Source organism: Seriola lalandi, unplaced genomic scaffold (genome assembly GCF_002814215.2).
Source record: "Seriola lalandi dorsalis isolate HSWRI2012SDOR001 ecotype SW California unplaced genomic scaffold, Sedor1 jcf7180002054982, whole genome shotgun sequence".
Taxonomy (NCBI): Eukaryota; Metazoa; Chordata; class Actinopteri; order Carangiformes; family Carangidae; genus Seriola; species Seriola lalandi.
This window is the reverse complement of record NW_019525531.1, coordinates 481840-504207: the sequence shown is the minus strand read 5'-3', so window position 1 is coordinate 504207 and position 22368 is coordinate 481840. Positions and strand designations below refer to the sequence as shown.

General features: G+C 39.2%; 3 protein-coding genes across 3 annotated transcripts in view; 1 reads left to right on the top strand and 2 right to left on the bottom strand.

Annotated features, from left to right (window-relative positions):
• LOC147817256 (E3 ubiquitin/ISG15 ligase TRIM25-like) overlaps positions 1-782 on the bottom strand; it is a 1063-nt gene extending 281 nt beyond the window's left edge. Inside the window, exon 1 of the mRNA XM_087171238.1 lies at positions 4-782. Coding sequence (XP_087027364.1) covers positions 4-610 — 607 coding nt within the window. The 5' untranslated portion in view covers positions 611-782. The remainder of the gene's footprint in view (positions 1-3) is intronic.
• Positions 783-1689: 907 nt separating this feature from the next.
• On the bottom strand, positions 1690-4098 carry LOC111647070 (tripartite motif-containing protein 16-like). The gene has a single exon (XM_023396680.2). The coding sequence runs from the start codon at positions 4050-4052 to the stop codon at positions 2391-2393; it is 1662 nt and encodes a 553-aa protein (XP_023252448.1). The 5' UTR covers positions 4053-4098; the 3' UTR covers positions 1690-2390.
• An 11138-nt stretch (positions 4099-15236) lies between these two features.
• LOC111647080 (inactive double-stranded RNA-specific editase B2-like) overlaps positions 15237-22368 on the top strand; it is a 42406-nt gene continuing 35274 nt past the window's right edge. The window contains exon 1 of the mRNA XM_023396696.2: positions 15237-15339. Coding sequence (XP_023252464.1) covers positions 15237-15339 — 103 coding nt within the window. The remainder of the gene's footprint in view (positions 15340-22368) is intronic.

The window sequence follows — 22368 nt, the reverse complement described above, 5'->3', positions numbered from 1 at the left end:
GACTCAGCTGGAGCTCTCTCTGCCTCTCAGTCCTTTCTGCTGCAGCTGAGACTGTGTCGTGGCCTTTATGTTCATCCACAGAGCAGAGATAACAGATACACTGCTGATCAGTGCGGCAGAACATCTTCATCACCTCATCATGACGAGAGCAGATGTTCTCCTGGAGCTTCTTGGAGGGCTCCACCAGCTTGTGTTTTTCAAATGAAGGTGAATCAAAATGAGGCTGGAGATGTTTCTCACAGTAAGAGACCAGACAAACCAGACAGGACTTGACAGCTTTCAGTTTTCTCCCAGTGCAGAAATCACAGGCCACATCTTCAGGTCCAGCATAGCAGTGATCAGCAGGAGCAGCTTGGAGTCCAGTCTTCTTCAGCTCCTCCACTAAAACTGCTAACATGGTGCTTTTCACCAGGACAGGCCTCAGTGTGAAGGTCTGCCTACACTGAGGACAGCTGTGGAATTTCTTCTCATCCTCTTCATCCCAGAAGCTTTTAATACAGTTCATGCAGTAGCTGTGTCCACAGGGAATCGTCACCGGATCCTTCAGTAGATCCAGACAGATCGAACAAGAGAAGGTCTCCCGGTCCAGCTGAACTCCTTTCTGCGCCATTTCACCTCTCACTGTCAACGACTGTCTGAGTTTCACTTTCTCAGAACTGAAACTAGTTTGAGCTCTGATTTGAACAACATGTGCCTCTGCAGTGAACGGGGCCTGTCAGCTCTTGCACTTCACCACATGTTGGTTCCACCCATCTTCAAACTGTAGATCTGAAGGGGAGGGAACAAGGAAATATATGGACAGAGTGGAGCTCACTGTGTTTGAGAGCAGGAAGAAGAGGGAGGGTTATCAGACTTTGTTTTATTCCAGGAAGAGGAGCATTTTGATACTGTGTGTTTAACCTTTCTTTTTACAGTCCAGCTTATTCCTTATTTAAAACAGTGATCACCTCGACTTTTAGATAATAAACTCTTTTTGAGATCTCTGGGTTTAGTAAGGACATTATTAGTTGTCTTTTCATTTTTTCAGAATCAGCTTCTCTGTTCTCCTAAATGCAATTTCATTAAAGTTTTTATTGGTTTTAATGAATCAAATACAATAGATGAAATATTGAGAAATCACTGTTGTAGTAGCAATTATATGTTTAAATATAGTTATGTCTGTTTGATGAAGTACTTTAAGTATTTCCTTCCTTTTTTGCAATAATTGATCTATTTTTGGATTTCTACATCAAACTCTACTGAGAATATTTTTATTTCACACAGCATGAAAAGCATCCAATGTACCAAATGTATCCAAATGTACAACTCAAACAAAGGATAATAAGAACTATCATCATATGCATAATCTGTGTATAAATGAAAAGGCATAAATTCATTAATTCATCACATTGGCCGACAAAAGTAATATTAATCAATAAGAGAAAAACGTGATAAAGTTCTCTTCATCTTCTCTTTCGCTAAGTCCATAGGGAATAGTCACGGTAAAATAAATATATACATACATTCATTAATTCATCACATTGGACAACAAAAGTAATGTCAATTAATAAGAGACAAACATGTGATATCTTATCTGTTACATCAGTAGCAGATGAGAAGATGTTGATGATATAAGGTGAATATATTTGCATCTCTGACAGTTCACAGTGTCAGAAAGATATGTAAAAGAAATTCATCAGCAACTCAAAAGATTTTATAAATAAATCTAATCTTTATGAAAAGTGTTTAATACATATATACACAACATGAACAAGAGTATGTAGACATCTGAAAATGCCTTTTCATCCATATATGTCATTCCAAGCTGTTGCTACAAAGCTGGAAGCACACCACTGTCTGAGTATCAATGTGCTGCAGCATCAAGATTTCTTTTTGTTAGAACTAAGAGGCTCAAACTGGGAATAAGCCCCAAACTAAAAGAACACAAGAGATGCTGGAGAAGGGTGTCCACATAGTTTTGGCAATGCAGTTTACTCTACTTACTGACAGAAAAAAAAGCAGTATATGATGGAGGAATATGTAAAGAGCACCCTCTGGTGGAGAAGTCAATATCATCAAATATCTGACAAATAAAGAGCAGGACAGAAGATTAAATTTAAATGGAATCCTTATTGTCACCGGACTAATGATCATCAGCAATAACCAATAAACATTAATGTGTAGAAAGTATATTTACACGAGTACTGACCTCAAACCTAAATAAGCCTTTACTGGAGCATACTTCATATTTTAGATTCAAAATTATAATAATTGTGTTGCAACAATTTAAGAATACCTGTGTAGTTAGCATTAGCAGTGAAGGGCAGAACAGCATAACAAAAACAAGTTTTCATAATGCCAACCACTCTTTCACTGAGAAATACAAATGTTGACAAACAAGTAACTCTTGTCTACTCAAGTCCACACAGCTCAACAGTGTTTCCAACGGGACCATAGAGATGAAAACCAGCATAGAGAGGCTGAGTGAATGTGGTCTGGACTCTGTGGAGGAGAGTCATGGTTTCAGAGACGCTGTAGAAGGACAGAACACCTGCACTGTGATCCAGGTACACTCCTACTCTGGAGGACTGAGGACCTGAGACTGAAGTTGTGATATTGTTATGTCTGAATTCGTAACGACATTTGAAAAAATCTAAGGCCCAAGATTTGTCATTACATCCAAATTTTTCCTTCACAGTGTCATTGTCTTTGTATGTAACAACTACTGAAACTCCCCCAATGCCTTTTTCCACCTCCCAGTAACAACGTCCAATCAGACTCTGTTTACTCAAGACCTGATGCCTGTCCGTACATCTGTCTGGATGAGTAGGATAACTTTGTTCTATTGTTTGGGATGTTATTTTTGTGTTCCCTTTAGATAATGAGAGACGTGTGTTTACTGTGTTTGGATCCAGTGTGATTTGACGTGAGTATGTTAAAAATTCAGCTCTCTTCGTGGGCTCTTTTGACAGTAAAACATCCACTTCAGTCACTGTCCGTGAGATGTTTGTCCACTCCTTGCACAGGATGTCCTGTAGTTTATCTTTAATCTTTGAAACAGCCTTTTTCACTCCATTGAAGTGCTGCAGAAAAAAAGGCTGGATTTTGGGAAGGTATACAGTTTCACTGAGACATGTAAGCAAAAAGTAATTTTGTAGAAACTGGTTGTGATCCTCTGTGTGTGAGAGCTGGTTCAGCTCAGCGTCTTTCTTCTTCAGCTCAGTGATCTCCTGCTCCAGCTTCTCCTGAAGCTCTTTGACTCGACTCACTTCAGTTTCCTGCTGGGATCTGATCTGCTGCTTCACATCAGAGCTTCTTTTCTCCATGAGACGGATCAGCTCAGTGAAGATCTTCTCACTGTCCTCCACTGCTTCATCAGCAGAGCCATTGATGGCCTCCACCTCCTGTTGAAGCACCTTCACATCTTTGTCTCTGTCCTGGATTCTCTGCTGGATTTGTTGTCGACTCAGCTGGAGCTCTCTCTGCCTCTCAGTCCTTTCTGCTGCAGCTGAGACTGTGTCGTGGCCTTTATGTTCATCCACAGAGCAGAGATAACAGATACACTGCTGATCAGTGCGGCAGAACATCTTCATCACCTCATCATGATGAGAGCAGATGTTCTCCTGGAGCTTCTTGGAGGGCTCCACCAGCTTGTGTTTCTTTAACGGAGCTGCTTCATAGTGAGGCTGCAGGTGTTGCTCACAGTAAGAGACCAGACACATCAGACAAGACTTGACAGCTTTCAGTTTTCTCCCAGTGCAGAAATCACAGGCCACATCTTCAGGTCCAGCATAGCAGTGATCAGCAGGAGCAGCTTGGAGTCCAGTCTTCTTCAGCTCCTCCACTAAAACTGCAAACATGGTGTTTTTCACCAGAACAGGCCTCGGTGTGAAGGTCTGCCTACACTGAGGGCAGCTGTAGATTTTCTTCTCATCCTCTTCATCCCAGTGGGTTTTAATACAGTTGATGCAGTAGCTGTGTCCACAGGGAATAGTCGCTGGATCCTTCAGTAGATCCAGACAGATTGAACAGCAAATTGTTTCCTCGTCCAGCTGAACTCCTTTCTGCGCCATTTCACCTCTCTGTGTCAACGACTGTCTGAGTTTCACTTCCTCAGAACTGAAAGTAGTTTGAGCTCTGATCTAAACAACATGTGTCTCTGCAGTGAACAGGGTCTGTCAGCTCTTGCACTTCAACACATGTTGGTTCCACCCATCTTCAAACTGTAGATCTGAAGGGGAGGGAACAAGGAAATATATGGACAGAGTGGAGCTCACTGTGTTTGAGGGCAGGAAGAAGAGGGAGGGGTATCAGGCTTTGTTTTATTCCAGGAAGAGGAGGATTTTGATACTGTGTGTTTAACCTTTCTTTTTACAGTCCAGCTTATTTCATATTTAAAACAGTGATCACCTCGACTTTTAGATAATAAATGTCTGAAGCTTCTAAACTGACATCATTTGCAGTTTCAAGGCATAGTCAACGTAGTGTATGTAAACCTCTGACCTACTGGAATTGTAATATAGTGAATTAAAAGTGAAACATTCTGTCAGTAAACAATTGTTGGAAAAAATGCTTGTGTCATGCACAAACTAGATGCCCCTTCAAAACTGCCAAGACTATAGTTTGATAATATGAAATGTGTTGAGTGGTTAAAAAATGAATTTCAATGACTTCAACCTAAGTGTAGGTAAACTTCTGATTTCAATTGTATGAAGTCCTTCATTAAATTATAAGTGCAGGGTGTGGGGCTCCTTCTCAGACATAATGACTTGGCCTATAGCTGTACCTGTCACTGGCTATGGAAACTGGCATTTGTAACGTGGAGTGTAACTTATCTAATGAAAGAAGAAGGGTGAGGAAGGAGACACAGTTAGTTTGGTAGTTCAGTGATACCAGAAATAGTTGTTTTAAGTCATTTTTTGGTGATTTCCAACATAATCGGCAGGTGTGACCACCACAGTATATATATATATATCCATGACTCTCTCTCTCTCTCTCTCTCTCTCTCTCTCTCTCTCTCTCTATATATATATATATATATATATATATATATATATATATATATATTATATTGAAGCCTGTGAACCCCACAGTTACCTCTTGCTGCCACTTGGTGCCGCCAGTGGTTCGTGTTTCCCATAACACAGCTTTCAGGTGCTTGTTAAGTTTAACACAGCAACTTAACTGACATGACACAAACAGTCAAACGGGTAACTGGTTTTTAACAAATTATATAATAACATCAGTAAATTCTATGGTAAATTAGTTACTTTATGTGGTAGAAAGTGACTAAGTTCTGTACTTGAGCACAATTTTGAGCTACAGAGATTAATTAAAAAACTTACCCAGTCGCCACAATCTGCTTCACAATTCGTACTCTATCTCTGACTCATAACTCAGTCAAGTCTGAACACACAGATATGATTCACACACCTCGCAGCTGCATAACTAAAAATAAACTTCATTAAAATTGACAGTCGTTCACCTGATTAACATACAGTTATATGATATTGGAGTGTAGTGCTAACACATGAAGACTCTCCAGTACAGTACAGTAAGCCATTTGGGAAATGTGATATGATCTCCCAGTCTGTCAGAAAGGAAACCACCAGTAAATATTTAATCAGCAATTTGGTTCGCCTTTCAAATATTCATGAAATCTAATCACCTTAATCATGGTATGATCGTTATTTCACAGCATAATGAAACTCTCCGCCACATCACTCAAGCATGACCAGGGTGGCTGACTTCACGGTGCCGCTCTCAAAAACAATAAAACTAACGCACCCCATTTACACACACAGCCACACACACACACACACACATACACACACACACACACACACATACAGTAACAATGTAGGTGACTGGAAGGGAGGAAGCCAACAGGCAAAGGTAGGGAGGGAGGGAGAGAAGGAAAGGAAGAAGTTATGTATATTTATTCAATGTCTAGTCACAGAAGTGTCAAGGATGCAATGAAAGAAGGAAGGAACATCAAGTGGAAAGAAAAAAGAAGCTAGAAAAGAAACTACAAACTGTTGCTCCTGTTTTTAATGATACGCATTATCATAAAAACAAGATATTGTTCAGCACTGTTATCTGTTATTGTAAGAACTAGTCCTCCAACCTGAACAACCATATAAGTCGTTTTTTTCCAACCCTATGATATGACCCATAGGAGTGTCTCCTGAAATACCACCCCTACAGCAGCAGGTGTACCAGACCTTGGTTGTCATGGTTACAATGATATGGTTAAGCGGACTGTACTGGAAGATGCGTACCTACCTTCGTTGCAATGGTTACTATAATAATGGTCATGGCTTGAGGAAGGAAACAAAATTGGGACCAGATTAGCCTACATCTTATTCTTAAGATAACGAGGATATTTTGCTAAGTTACATTTTTTCACAAGTCACAAATATGTTGATACCGAACATCCACAACAAACTAAGGTGACCAGTTTTCTGCGGTTTTTTCACAGCTCAAAAGAATCAAAAGCAGATTGTGTCAGACTGTGTGGGCATCTGTCATTAAACAGCTCATTTTGACCCACAGTTTTTACAAAGATAATCAGGCAAAGCAGGTAAACAATACACAAAATGCAAGTGAGGTTCATGCTACCACCCGCCCCAGACCTAATCCACCATCCAGTAGGAGTTCACAATGCAGCAACAAGAACATGATCCCTCACCGGCTTCCTACCAATGACCAAAGCCACATATTTTAGCTGGAATGCACAACCAATAACTGAAGCATGAGTATTTTAAATAGAGTTCAAGTGTTTTACTCCTGCATCATGCAGGATTATCTCATTACAAAAACATACTCCATCAGGAAAACATTAGCTAAGATGCTATATTGAAGCAGATTAAATAAATTAATAATAAAACATTATTTATATACTACATTACATGCATAAAAAAATGCAATGCTCTCCACAAATTATAAATCGAACAAGGGACAACATGTTGGAAACACATAAAATAAAATCAGGCAAAAGAAGCGTGGGATAAGAAGATAAAAGAATTGAAGAGAGAGAAGAGAGGGAAACATGAATATGCAAATTCTGTAATATGACAAAATGTCCAGATGACACAAAGATATGTCGTCATTTTTCCCGTACATGCAGCCAAGTCGTCCTTGCCACCAAACCTGACTGAAGACGCTGGAGAGAGCGTAGCTACGGGCTGCAGCAGCAGCTCTTTACACAGGAACACTGAGATGGATCTAATGTACAGTATAATGTTTGGCCTGAGGAGCACACAGGGAAGCTGCTGTGTCCTATTTGCTGGGTTGTCGAGCTCATTTTTGGGGAGCACTTCATTCTCCCTGCCCTGTGGGATCTTAGCCACAGGCTGAAATACAGTACAATCTATCTGTTTTTCATCAGACGCTGCAATAGCCTCTCTGTTGTGTCTGCATGATGCTAAAGTCCCACATCTACTTCATCTCACCTTAACAGTTTTGATGTTTGGAAACAGCAGGAGGAGATGTCAGACATGTTATCATTTTTGCTGCCATAATATCTTGTTTCTATCACATGGATGAACACATCAGAAAGCTGCAGGTTCGTCTCTGCAGCATGTATACTCTCTGTAATGTTGTTTCTAGCTCTTTTTTTTAGCAAATCAGCATTTAATTTAGTTGAATTATCAGAGTTTTTGTCCTTTCTCTGTTTCACTTGAGTTACTTGGAGCCTTGAGACTCCAGAAAAAGTTGATCAATTTGAAACAAACAAAATGAAACATTCTTTTAAAACGAGTGCTTCCGGGGTATTAAAATGTAGGAACCACATTCGTTGCTATGCCTCTGGTCTTACAGCCTGAAGGGTAAAGCTTATGCTGCAGCTAATTAGAGCAGAGATAAACTTCTAATGAAGCTGTGACATATAAATAAAAAATACACGGAATAATCAAATAATGTTGTCTTTTTATTTTGGCCAGGGGCGGATTCAGAATATTCTAGATTATGTTCTCGGCATTATTAATGAAGCAGGACATCTACTAGTTACCGGCCTCTGGGATCTTACGTGGAAGAATTTTACAAGGTAAGATACATTTACACAATAATATGTAATAATATCTAATTTCTTAAATCTGTACATAAACGAGAATGTAGAAATTAGGTTGTTTTATGGTGATGACAAAACTATAAGAAAATGCTGCAGTCGCTTGTCCTACAAGAGAGTCCAGACGGGAAGCGAAGTGAGGTCTCTGTAGGTTTCTGATATAGATCCATAAATATTATTGTTATTATTTCTAACTCACGTTGTGCTGCCATGAGCAAATTCACATCAAAATCATGTCTTTCCATTGATTGTTTATGCAATCGTGTTGCCTCTAAAATTCTACTCAGATCCTGGTTAAACACAGTAAACAACTGATAATAGCATTTAACTCAGACTTAAACCACAACTTAAATAAGCAATATGCTTACTGTTTCACATACATATTAAAAATGTCTTATGCTAAGCTAATCACCAACTGGCTCTATATTTAGTGTTAGTGACTGGTTTCATTCTTTTCATCTAACTCTTGACAAAAAAAAAAATATATATATATATATATATATGCTTTACCTGGCTTTGACCCAAGTGGTAGAGTGACTGACTGACCTATGCCAACATTGCGATAACGCTGCATTCATTTACTGAAGAAGTCGGATGTCGGAGCTGGGAATGAGTTGACCGCGTTCCATTACACCAAGTCAGAAGCTTGTTATTGTTGTTGCTTGCTTGTTGTTGTTATTGTTAGCAATACCAGTTGATAATAATGCATTATGCAGTATTTTGCACATACATACAGCGCAGCAGCATGTCCACAGATAGATTGAACAGTACTGTGTGTAGGGCGAGATTGATGATTTAATGAGACAGAAAAAGGCAGAAGTGCTAATAAAGAATAGATTCCTGTTGATGTGCAGAGCAGCCATCTTGGATTTTGAGGTTGGCGTGAGTGAGTCAGAAATCTGGCTTCAGTGAGCGTTCCAGTTGAAGATTTCCGACTGGGAACCGGGAAATTCCGGCCTCCCAGTTTCAAGTGTACCTTTATTTTAATTTAGTCACTTTACAAATGCTGCACTCCTGTACTTGCATGTACCTGATTTTAAGCCAAATCCCTGACACTTCTCCGGCTACAGATTAGAATAATCCTCCAAAGGAAAGTCAGATAAATGAGGGAGAGTTACAGTTGCCTTCACTTCATTCCTCCTTTCCCTCTGCTGTGCTCGGATTTACTTACAGCACACGATTATTGAGGGCACGTGGTAAGACAGTGTGGATAATCATACAAGAAAGCAACAGCTTTCGGGCGTCAGTGAGGTGAAATACTACAAGAAATGTGAATCCCAGAGGCTTGACACAATCCCCACAGCACACAACCTTCAGCGCAGCCGTGGAGATAAACAAAGAGGTACATCATCTCGCTAATCCTCTGAAGAGAGAGTCAGGCACCGGAAACCTGCAAACCAAGAGGACAGAAACCCACCAAAGGCCAAAGATGAGGAGTGAAGTGATGAAATGTGATGATAGCGACAATAAAATGATGTCGGGAAGCAAAGCAGAGGGTACGATTAGAATTTTAGCTTAGATGTAATGCACTCAGATGATCAGTTTGAAGAAGGTGATTGGCAGGGATTAAACAGCTGCTGTTAATTGGAAGTAAAGGTGAAGTGGGAAGAAGTGGGGAAGATTATGCAAAGCGGGCATTATGATGCAAAACGGTGAATAGTTCAAATTAGAGCAGAAGGTCTGGTATCAAAATGTCTGTTAAAAAAACGTTTTTTAAAAATCCTTCTCTTGTTTCTTTGTTGTATTCTGTGGTTTATTATTGATGTTCTCATCACATAAAATCCGTTTTCTCTCGTCTTTTTCCCACGAAGTAGCTTTAAGGTTGTTAAAATCATCTTATCCCACAGAATCACATACATTATTTAATCTGTATAAACTTGTCCCAGCTCTTCATTGAAGCAACGGTATATGATGCTTATGCTGAGTGAAATATTCAAACCCAAGACTTCACGTTTTTTATCATTTCATCAAATATTCTACATGTCATCTTCATCATTTTAGACACATTTCCCCCAAATTTAAGCCTGAAATATTTGGTTTCTTCGGAAACTTTAGGACCTCTCCTGGATTTAAAAGCAAGTTCTGAGGGTTTTAAAGAAATTTTGTCGACACATCTTAAGTCTGCTGTGATGGATCCCCACAGTTAGAGACTGATTTAGTCAAAAAAAAATAAAGACAATATTGTGACCTCCACAGGCAACGTGTAGAAAGAGCAATAACACTGTCAGGATTTGTTGTTTTCCTTAAGTGACTTCATACTTTCTGGTCAATTAAATCTCTCTTTGGCTTTTACTTAGATTAACTTTATCTGAGTTTCTTTCATCACGGCATCAAGAAGCTCGGCTGGTTAACCTGTCACAGGGCCCTGGGGTAAACAGCTGGGTTGCCCATTTCTCCTGGTGGGTTACGGCCTTGTCAAGAAGTTATCTGTTAGCTTTAGTGAGCTTCGTGACGCTTTCCGCTCATTTCCCCCTGGCTTCCTGCAATTCCTTGCTAGAGGAAATCCCCCCCCCCAAATCTCTTAATAAGATATAAACATATTATGATCTTGTATAGACCTCTGAGACTTTGACGAGGCACAGGTGGGATGTAGAGCTCGAATCAGACTTTAGTGGAGTGTTGGGAAGAAATTCGCAATGAAGTTTATTGTACCTCTTCATGTGCTTGTCTGATTGACAAAACGCTGACTCAGCAAGCTGGTTGTAAAAGCAGATGACACATGTGATAGGTGAACTCCTGCTACAGTAAATCACACCCACTTGACCAAAGATAACAGAGTTTTTGGTTGTGTTTTAGTACAATTCTTCTAAACTTCTAAATATTGTCCTGAATGATATTTTTTGGGTGTGGCTTCATCTGTTCTCCCCATACACAAATGTAATATATGACACACATGTCCTTATATATGAAGAGTGATGTTGCCATATGTGTCACCTATAAGGGGATATATTATTATCACATATATCCATCATCTGGATATATGAAGATATAAGTTCATAACATATATGAAATGCCAATAGTAAAATTTGTATATGTGCATATATTCAAAATATCTATGTGATGCATTTATGGCATATTTTTTCTATGTAAAAATGATGTGTTAACATTTGTCAACATTATATATCTACTTCATTTATGCAAATTTCTTGCACATTTCTTATTATTTTAAACATGTCTAATTTCACAAAATGGTTATATTAATGTAACATCTGTTTACAATATAAGCAAACATACATAAATATTTACACAGACTAGATCTAGACTGTATGTCAATACATGAAATTGTTCCAATTTCTAATAGGTTTCATATATATATTTTTCATATCTGTACATATGAAATAAAAAACTAACCTAACCTAACTAACCCTAACCCTAACCCTTATATATGGAAATTCAATATATGTAACCTACATATATTATATTTGCGTATGCATAAAAAAAAGAGAGAGATTGTGGCTTTTTAAGGTGTATTCACCTCTGAAAGAGTCCAAATCCACCTTCTGCCTCTTCTTCCCTGGAGGATTTCATGTCTGATGGGACATTGATAACTCACATACAGAAATGTAATATATGACATATATGTCCTTATATCAAGAATAATGTTGCTATATATTTCACATATAAGGGGATATATTATTATCACATATACATATACATCCTCTGGATATATGAAGATATATGTTTATAACATATATATGATGTAAAATTTACATATATTATAAATATCTATATGATGAATTTTTATATAACATGTTGCGACCATATATTTTGACTATATATATTTAATCTATATATGTAAATTTATTAAAACAAATTACATGTAAAATTATATATGATTATAACTGCTGAATACTACTGGGTGGAGTTCTGGCTGACAAGCATGTGTTATTCAACTGTTATGGCATCTTATGGTTTATTTCGTTATTCTTCTTCTAATTCAATTTCTCTTACATTATCATTATCTTGTGGGGGAGTAATCACCCAGCTGCAGCTTTGAGTGGGTGGGTAAAAAAGGAAAGAAATTAGGAAAACATGTTTATGTATTATGGGTATAGCTGCCGTATCTTCAAATAATGTTTTCAACAAAAACACTTGTGGAAAAAAAAAGAAGTTACCTGTTAGGGCTTTAACCATGAGGCCACCACCCTAGGCCTAATTTGATGACTCACTTGAATAAACATTTGTATTTTCGTATTTATGGATGTATTTATGTCATAAATGAAAAACATGGTAAAAGGTTCAAACAGTTAATTATTTTTCATTTTAGCATCTGAAAAATCAAAAAGCTCCCCTGCACCGCCTCATGTTGTTTTCTGTGTTGTAGTTTGATTTTATTGTGGCTTGGAAAATTCATGTCACAATGCAAAACAATCCATTCAGACATTTACAACAAAAAGCTAACATAAGCTTTTTCATTCAACTATGGCACAGTAAATGTCGTGTGTGTGTTTTTTTTTTATTTAGGCATTTCTTCCATCTTCTATAGCTTTGGTTTCAGAGCCTGCAGACTGAAGGCAGAAGAGACAAAGAAGATAAAAGTGTTGATGCATGGAGAGAAACTTGGTTTGTGTCCTGCTGCTGCAGAAACATCTCAGCAGGAGCATCTTTCTAATCTACATTTCAGTGCTTTAATGTCTAATACATCTGTAAGTGTGTAAAAGTAGCAAATCACTGCATGGATGCAGTATTTATAACTGCCCTATGAACGGCATAGAATATGGTACACATATATATGTGTGGTTGGTGCTGAATGTAGATGATTATTTATTTATTTAGTGGATTAAACATATCAAGAAGATCAAGTATTAGCCATACCATGATTTTTTCTGAATTAATTTTTCTCATTTGCTCATAACACATTCACCACATGAGTGATGGAATAAAAATACTCAGAGCAACCAAATCCTGCAAGGCTGGATGGTGGGTCCAGGTGGGCGGGGCTTGGGGCATGGCTGAGAGTAGTGACTGCTTTGTTGTGACATCACAAAGTTCCAGAAGTCCTGACGGCTGGTTTTAAGGCTCAGTTTCTGAATACAGGCTGTGTGCATTTCTCAGTGGACTGAGGCTTTGATACTTTCACAGTATTAATATAGAACCTAGACCTGATCTATAATCAAACAACACATGGACATCTGCCTTTATGGGAACTTTAAAGAAGTGCTTATTTTTACCCAAACTCTAACCCTAAACCAAACCAAGTACCTAAACTTAACCACACCGTTCCACAAGGTTAACCACGTGTTAATTATTGTTATCATGACAATGAAGTTCAGGTACGCCTGCTGTTGCTGCGCTCCTAAATGGTCACGTTGTAAAAGGACTGAAAACATGTGAACCCACAGCAGTTGTGTGATAAAATGTAGTTGATAGCTTTGCACTGACTGAATGACTAGCAACAGGGATGGCTCAGAGCAACAGGCAGTTAGTCAGTTATCCAAAAGGTGAACATCGTCTTCAGCTGCCTAGCTATCCAGAGCCTTTGCTGTCCTTTCCTGAGTCGACCATACTAGCTCTCGCATCAGCTGTTGTGTCAGGGTCCCAGCTGACATCTCCCTTGTTCCTGAGTTGGTGGTGCTGGGCAGCGTCTCATCTGTTGCTGCATCGTGGGCCCTGGCTGAGGCAGCACCAGTTCCAGCGTTGGGGGTCCCGGTCGACATTACACCTGCTACTCGTGTTTGGCAGCCCAGCTAACTTCAGCTCCTGTTTTCCTATCGGCGGTCCAGCTGACTCCAGATTCTGGTTCCCAGTCAGTGGTCTGGCTGACACCTGCACCTCATGTCCAGTCTGCGGTCCGGCCGACGCCTGTTCCTGTTCCCCAGTCACCAACCCAGTCAACTCCTGGTCATCCTCTAGAGGGGCTCCGCCTGCGACGCCGTCCTCCTGCTCGCCATCCAGAGAGACCCCGTCTTCGCCGCCATCCTTCTGCTCAACCTCCCGAGAGACCCAGTCTTCACCGTCGGCCTCCAGAACTTCTCCGTCTGTTTGCCCGACCTCCGGGTTGCCCCACTGAACAGGCCTTCGGGCGGTCCCCCTGAGTTGCCCCGATTTGCCCCTGAGCATCAGTGGATGCTCTCCTGCTCTGCCCCTGTGGTCCCAGGCTCCTTCCCTTGCCCGATTACTTTCCTTCCTGTTCCACTGGAGGAGCTGTCTATATAGTCTCTGTGCTTCCCTTTGTCTGAGTCGGTTCTTCTGCAATTGTCTTCGGACTGATGTTGTTATCCCCTGTGATTTATTAGTGCTTTTGGTTCCTGTTCATGTTCCTTGTGTGTTTCGTAAGTAGTCACTTTTCTGATATTAAAATAATTTCTTTCCACCTACTCCCTTGTGTTTTCGGCTGCATTTTGGCCTAGCTTAACCACAAACTTGACAGTTAGGGCGGGGCAGACAATCACCGAACAGGGAAACAGGATAAAGACAGGAATTACAAACATCGAGACACAAGGAAACCACTAAAAAAATAAAACGGGAAGTGACAAAATCCAAACATTAACTCAAACATAAAATGTCTGCCATGGCAAACGATGACAAAATTGAGATAACGAGCTAACAAGTGACCGTACTGATGAATTATGTAATTCATCAAAGGAGCTGATAAATGAAAGAAAGCAATTAGGATGTGTCTGGAGATAATTGTAAGTACATCTGGTCTCTTGGGTAGGATTCAACAGCCAAGACAAAAATAATAATACTAGGTTTGGTACATTGGACTTGTTTCATGGAAATCAAATTTTTGATTTTCATGCCAAAGAATTTACTTTTTGTTAAAGACAGAGTCTCACTTTAAAACTTGCTGCTCTCTTTCTCCACCAGTAACCTCCAGACATGATTAAAGCACTTTAAAATTAAATAATCCAGCATCTCAGCATGATTCAGTGGTTAATCTGTTACTACCGGCCGATGCCACAAAAACTCAGCGACTTTCTCTCAGTGATGCTGAATCACAGCCTCAACCAGAGCTCTTCCCCTCCTCATGATGTCACAGCCGTAACAGCCGCCTGCCTCCTAAAGCCGGCAGCAGGGGGGAGAAGTCAGTCACTGTACTGGGCTTCCCGCTGCAGAGCTGCACTCTGAATCCTCCCTGAGCGTTGGTTTCAGACAGACAGAAGAGAAGAAGCAGTAGAGGACAAACTACTCCTGGAAAAATATTAACAGAATTAAAATAATAATAATAAAAAAACATTTCTCCTGAATGGCTCTGGTGCATGGGACCTGCAGCAGAAACATGGAGAGGTCAGACCACGATATGAAAGGAAAGTCCAAGAGGAAGAGGAGGAGGAGGTGTAAAGGCAAAGGTTAGTAAAACAGGCGTGTCTGGTGAAGTTTATGTGGGGAATGCAACACCAATTCTCATGTTAATGTGGAGGGTTTACAGTGACTTTCTTATCATATTGTTTTTTAAAGATGGTTCACATTAAATAATCCTCTGAGACTTTTTTGTACTTTATGGCATTTTTTAAATAATGGAACTATAATATTCTTAAACAGTCTTAGTTTTGCTGTGACATTAAGTTTCGACTACATTATATTACATCACAAAAATTGATTTGGCTCATGATTTATTATTCTTTTCAAAGTAACTTAACAATATTTATTCAGTGCGTTCAGGAAATGAGTTTAAAGAAATTAGTGCAATCGTCTTGAAGTAATTTTTATAGTGTGTTAATAGTAACTTTAATACACTTGTTTATTTATATTGTAACCATGATGACGAACGTCCTCTAACCTTAACAACAAATTGATTGTTTTAATCCAAACCGTGCTCTTTCTCTAAACCAAATTGTTTTTGTGTCTATAACCAAACAAACCTTTACCATAGCATTGTCACATCACGAAAGGTTTAGTCATTCAGTATTCACCAGTGATTGTAAACTTTTTATCTGTGGCGTATCTACAGCTACTTCAGGAAATGCTCCAATGAGTCGTATCAGAGGGACAGGAACAAACAACCAATATGGTCGTTTAGGTTTTGTTGGACTCATTGGTGTCTGCTATCTGATCAGTTTTCAATGCCATGTCAGTCAATGATATCTAGTATTGCCATAATTTTCAGATATGCCAGGTATTAAAATAAGTACTGGGAGAAATAAATTCATATGACACGTTCAATCCTTGTATTAATGAATTTTATCATTTGTTTGGCAGGTATTTAATGATAAAGCAACTACTGGACAAACTGTAGTATTGACCTGATTATGGTCAGAAGGTTTAGTTAAAATAACCAGAGTTATTACACGACATAAACACAAATGTCCTTAAATGTCAGATATTTCAGTCTGTACCAAAGTGGCTGACACTGCAGATTCCTGCTGCTGCAATGGATAACAATGGGAGAAACCTCAGGCAGCAGTAGTGCAATTGTAATATTCAACAAGCAGTGACTACTATACTATAATAACATAAAACTAAGGTAACAGAATTAAAATATATTTAACTCAGGTATTCATATGAAGCGAAAGCAACCATAAAGGAATCTTCCTTGCACCCAGAGATAAATGTTGGTCTTATCCTCAAAGCCCCTGGTTGATGCTTCTGGAGGAAAGTCACAATAATGTCCGTGTAGATTTGTATGGGCTCATATTTCACACACTGTGTTCAGACAAAGCAACACGAGTAGATCAGAGGCTCAAGTGGTGGAACAAAAGTCTGAAAACACAGTACGCGTCCCTCTCTATTTACTCTGTATTACTTATGTGCATAAATGTAATGATGCGACCGCTGGCAATCATAATTACAGTCGTCTGGGCAACAGGTCAGCATTTTAGGATTAAACTGGCATTGTTCTCCACATGCTAATCCTGAGTAAATGCGGCAGATTACTCTGTGATGGCTTTTATATTAAGTCCAATGGTTATTCAAAGTGCGCTAAGCCTATTCTACTTTCATTAATGACCCATTGGCCTTTTTTTTTTTTTTTTTGTGCATCAACGCCGGAGTAAGAGCGTATCCTCTCTGAACAAAAATAAATGCTCCCAGAAAATCATTACTCCACATCGCTCCTTAAATCCCACTATTTTAGGGCCAGGATGCACTTAGCTAATGCTCCCACTGTATCTGGCGACGAGCGCTACTTTCACACCAGCTGTCATTTTAGAAACAGAAGGCGACATGTTTACAATGCAGTTCTGTGTGAGTGCTGTATACTCCCTATTTATCCAACAGTAAAACAACAATGTTCAAGTTTTTCTTTTGCTTTGGGAGGTTGAGTTTTAACTCCACCTGCATGAAAGCAATTATTCAATTATTTGTGCAGAAATAACGAGAAAAAAAGACGCGTTTGAGTTTTTTCTGTCAAGTTACATTAAGATATTCAATTTAATTTAATTATTTCATCTCGTATTGGGCCTTAGAGATCCTCCATTAGTGTGAGATCATTTCCTTTATGCAACCCTCCAGCAACAGTTACCTTAAAGGAACAGTTCAATATTTTGGAAAATATACTTAAATAATCCCTTTGCCGATCAACCTCTGAGAGGAGATGCGAAAATTGCTGTTATTCTCATGTCTGTGCGTTAAATACACAACTGGAGCTGGATGGTGAATTGCCTAGCTTAGCATAAATACTGGAAACATGGGGAAAACGGCTAACCTGATCAAGAAACTAGTCATGACTCCAGTTTTTCTGTTTGTGTACAGATTATTATTATTCTCCCGCCCCCCTGCTCGCAGTCTTTGTGCTAAGCTAGGCTTGGCTAAGCTAGAGTTTGTTATTGATCTTCTCATCTAAGGCTTGGAAAAGATGTGAAAATAAGTAGGTATTTCCCAAAATTTGCCAAAAGGGTTCAATAATCAAGGGAAAAGGTTCAGCAGTAGAATGATATTGGTTATGATGAAAGTAAAGTTAAGCAAAGTAAAGGTCAAATATGAGTAAAAGTGCATGAGCATTGATTTGATCATTTCTCTTTGCATCGCCTCTCTGGATATTGCAAAATATAACATGCATGGATACAGATAATTTGCGCAGTCCGAGACAGAAAGAAAATTCTTAATAATTTACACTGGAAAATAACTCAACCTGAGTCTGAAGCTTTATACGAGAAAATGACTGAGGTAGCAGAACGCTAAGTTACGCAGCAATGTAAAATGGGGTTAAATTTGGTTGAAAATTGAAAGTTTTCTAGTTGTCTATGTTAAATACAACAACATTTCAATGACTATGTTTCAGTGTGAAGTAGGTCTTAATATATATTGAAAAAAAGTTGTAGAAATACTGCTGCTCACTTGGAAAACGCTGACTGAGGTTGAAATAGAAACAAATCCAAATCAAGAACTTTCTAGATCTAAATAGTGAGAAACCTTATTTTAGTTCCTTTGTTACAGAAAACTCAAATTCTCTCTCCCTCTAAGGAATTATTGGACAGTCTATTGAGTACATAATGAAATTATGCTGTTAATAAGGATTTTTTTCCCTCTGTGCACAGATGAAAGGATGAAGTTGTTTGTGGGTTTTTCAGTAAAAATAAATGACCATTTTGCTATAAAATCCCCTTCTGCTGGCTTTTCAGTCAAATTAACAAACTGTCATTTGTTGGCTGTAAAGTCTATTCAGAGAAATGATTTGATTGTCCTGCTTTTAGCGAGGATTATGATTCTGCAGCATGGAACAGACAGCTGCTGTCTGTGATGAGTCTGTCAGTAGTTTTCTGATGACGTGTCACGCGTTTGGACATATCTGTATATTGGATGCATTTTGGATAAGTGAGCTCCATCGTGCAGTCAAACTTAGTGGGGCATGTCAGTGTGCAATTTCACTGATGGATTCGGCAATCTCCACACTTCTCTGGGGCTCTGGCTTCATGAAAACATTAGCAATATGGTTTGTGTGCCCATTTAACTTAATTGCAGCGATGCTCAGCGGGTAAAGTGTGGTACTAACTCTGCACGGGTTAGGGGTCCCATTTCTTCTGAAGCTCAGTGTGAGGGGAACTGCTGCTTACACGGACAAGGTTTGAGCTTCAATCCACACTGGGGCTGAATATTATGGAGGACCAGGGATGTCACAGGAAAAGTAATCAAGCATTTCCTTAATTTCATATTTTAACAGGCATTAAAAATAGGAATTGTAAAAATTTCTTTATAAATGAACGATTAATCCATCATTAAACACTTCAGATTTAAAAATTGATTTACAAAAACTGCATAAAACTCTCATTAAATAAACCATTTATAGATACATTTATTAATTCATGAATAAATAATAGAATTTGAAAAGACATTTCAAAAATGGGAATACATTCCCGGATTTCTTCCTCAATTCTTATTTCCTTTTTCCAGCTGCTTTTCCTTTTCCTATTAGCTAATTGATTAGCTTAGTCAGTTAGCCTTTCTGTGAAACTCTGAGCCAGTGCTGGTGAAACCAGGCTCAACAATTTGGCCATGGGATGTGACAAGCTCTCTGATTGGTTGGATAGCTAACCTAATTGCTGGATCTTATACTTGGAGGATGCTCTGAGTTTAATAACAGTTCCCATAATGCTTTGTGAGATGTAAACAGGAAGTATGTTGGCATGGATACAGTGAGTAAAACTAGAGTCCTGTTCTGTTCTCTCCACGCAGGAAAGAAAATTCTGACTTTTTCTAAAAGTTGTTTAAACAGCTGCTTTTCTAAAGATACAGAATGGACAGACGACCACGATAATCTGTTTGGACATTAAGGGTCTTTTTTTTATGTCTGGGTTAGTCTGAGATGTTTTGGGGAAAATTGCAGTAAATTCTATTTAATGGTCCTTTTATTACATTTGTTTTGGCCTGCCTGATCACAGTGAGAGATCCAAGTACTAAACAAACCCATATGAGTATGGTCACACACACAGCAAGGGACTCTACATTACATTACATGACAAGGGCCTGGTTCTCACATCAGCAAACACTCATTTTGGTGTTTAATTTCTAGCAAGTGTAAAATCTACATGTTTTAATTCATACATTTTTTGGGTGAGAATATTATTAGCTACGCTGGTGACAAGGCTCTGTGGATGGTTGGTGGAGGGATGGGGGATGGGCCAGGTGAAATGTTTCACCAACTATGAGATGCATCTTCTTAAAGTTATTCATTGTGAGCATGATAGAATGCTAAAGCTAGCATGCAGCTCGGGGCACTGTGACAAGTCTTGTGACATACTAGTATTGCCACTTTTAGATAAATACATACAGTATCTGAGTTCTTCTTGTCACAAGTGGCAGGCTAATATAGCTTTACCCAGAACGTCAAACAACACGCACCAGACTTCAGAGAAAAAAATTCAACTTCTTAGTAAATGATCCAGATCTGCGCCAAAATTTAATGGGTTGTTCCCTGGCCCGTGCGCCATCCTGCCACCAAGCTAGGCGTAAATCGGCTGGGTACTTTTTGCATAATCCTGTTGATAAATAAACTGACACAGGTGAAAACAGAACCTCCTCGGTGGAGGTAACAATAACAACAGATAGAGTCCACAGTCAGAGACAAATGAAACCCAATCTTTCAAACTGATAAAGTGACAGTAAAGCAGCAGGCGAGGGCATTAAAAGTTGAAACAAGGCCATTTTCAGCAGTCAACAGCCTGCCATAGATTATTGCTGTCATCCTTATTATCTCTCGTTGCAGTTTCATTGCACATTACCATATGTTTCAGGCAATAATTTCATCACTCATTTCCAAATAACGATCATCAGCCTGTTGATTTGAAAGCAGACGTTTAGCTTTGGCTGGCTTTGTTGCTTGAGTGTGATTTGATGAGCTGATGCACTGAACTAAATTTAGGCTTAGACTGAGAAAGGCTTTGTAGTCTGTTCTCTCCACGCAGGAAAGAAAATGATGTTTGACATAGATCTGTGGTGAAATAACAAACACTCAGGTGCAACAATTACAGAAAAAGACAATAAATGAATCAAAGTATGTAAATGGAGCATATACTTGCAAATGTGCTTGAATGCAGTTTTCTAATCACCCAGTTGCCGGCTCATGATTAACTGATGATTTCTGCACACACAGACTATAACTATCAGTGTAAGTTTTAAGCCTAGTTACTGACTTAATTCAGATTCTACTGTTTTCTTTTTACTAACACCTGGTTAATTAAAGAAACTTGATTTTAAATGCTTCTAAATCCCTCTTAACAGCCAGAGCACAATGAATGGAAACTTAAATGTAGTCTGTCACATCAGTTTATTATGAACACAAAACAAATCACCGAAAAATAAACTCACAAAAAAGGAAGGAAGATTTGGAGCCAAGGAATTAATGTGCATGTGGAATCTTTTAAAGCTGCATTCATTATTTTTGACATGTTATCACCTAATGAAGTTGTTATAGTGGGTGTAAGCAGCCTATTTACACAGACAGTTACCTGGTATAACTTCTTATTATTATTTTGTGTACACTATGGCCCAATTCCAATCCAGCCCCTCCCCACTCTAACTCCATTTCCATGTTTGTGTCAAGGGTCTGTTTCAAACTAATGACCCTGGTGATTAGAGTGGGCCCTCCAAACTCTAATACTTAAAGGTCCCATACAGTCTAAAGGTAGATGTCCGTGTGTTGTTTGATTATAGATCAGGTCTAGGTTCTATATTAATACTGTGAAAGTATCAAAGCCTCGGTCCACAGAGAAATGCACACAGCCTGTATTCAGAAACTGAGCCTTAAAACCAGCCGTCAGGACTTCTGGAACTTTGGCCCTGTTCAGACCCGGTATTAACATGCGTCACAACAAATGGTCAGCTCTCAGTTCGTCAGTTCACACCTGACTTTAAAATGCCGCTCCACATGCGTCTCGATTGACCACTTGTGATCAGATCTCACTTCCCCACTTTATATGCAAATAAACACGTATGCGTTGTTGTTTTCAGCCAATCGACAGACGGGTCCGTTGTCGATGGGCTTCTGTGTGTTGTGTGTGTGTGAGTGAGAGAGAGAGAGCGAGACAGAGAGCAAGCGGAGCATGGAGGGTTGAGGAAATGAATGCGCTGCGCACGGCTCTTACAGTGAAATAAGGTTTGATCCATTCGAAATAGTAAAACATTTTCCGTTCATTATGAAGCTGTGTTGGGACTAATCAGACTGTGTCAGAGAATGTCAGTAGAGTAGCTGGTCCTTCAGTGTGGCTCAGGACACATTTGCGTTCACACTGCTAAAAGAATGTGGCCACATGTCGACCAAATCACTGAATGTGGTCTGAGTGATCCGATCTCAGATGCATCCTCAATGCATCTTGGGTGGGTTCACACCTGAACTTAGAGCTGACTACTTGTGATCGGATCACCCGCTCTTAATACCAGGTAGGAACAGAGCCTTTGTGATGACAACAAAGCAGTCAATACTCTCAGCCCCGCCCCGCCCCGCC

Excerpts from the sequence above, each read along its gene's own strand:
- LOC111647070 (XM_023396680.2), bottom strand. The coding sequence starts at position 4,052 with ATGGCGCAGAAAGGAGTTCAGCTGGACGAGGAAACAATTTGCTGTTCA.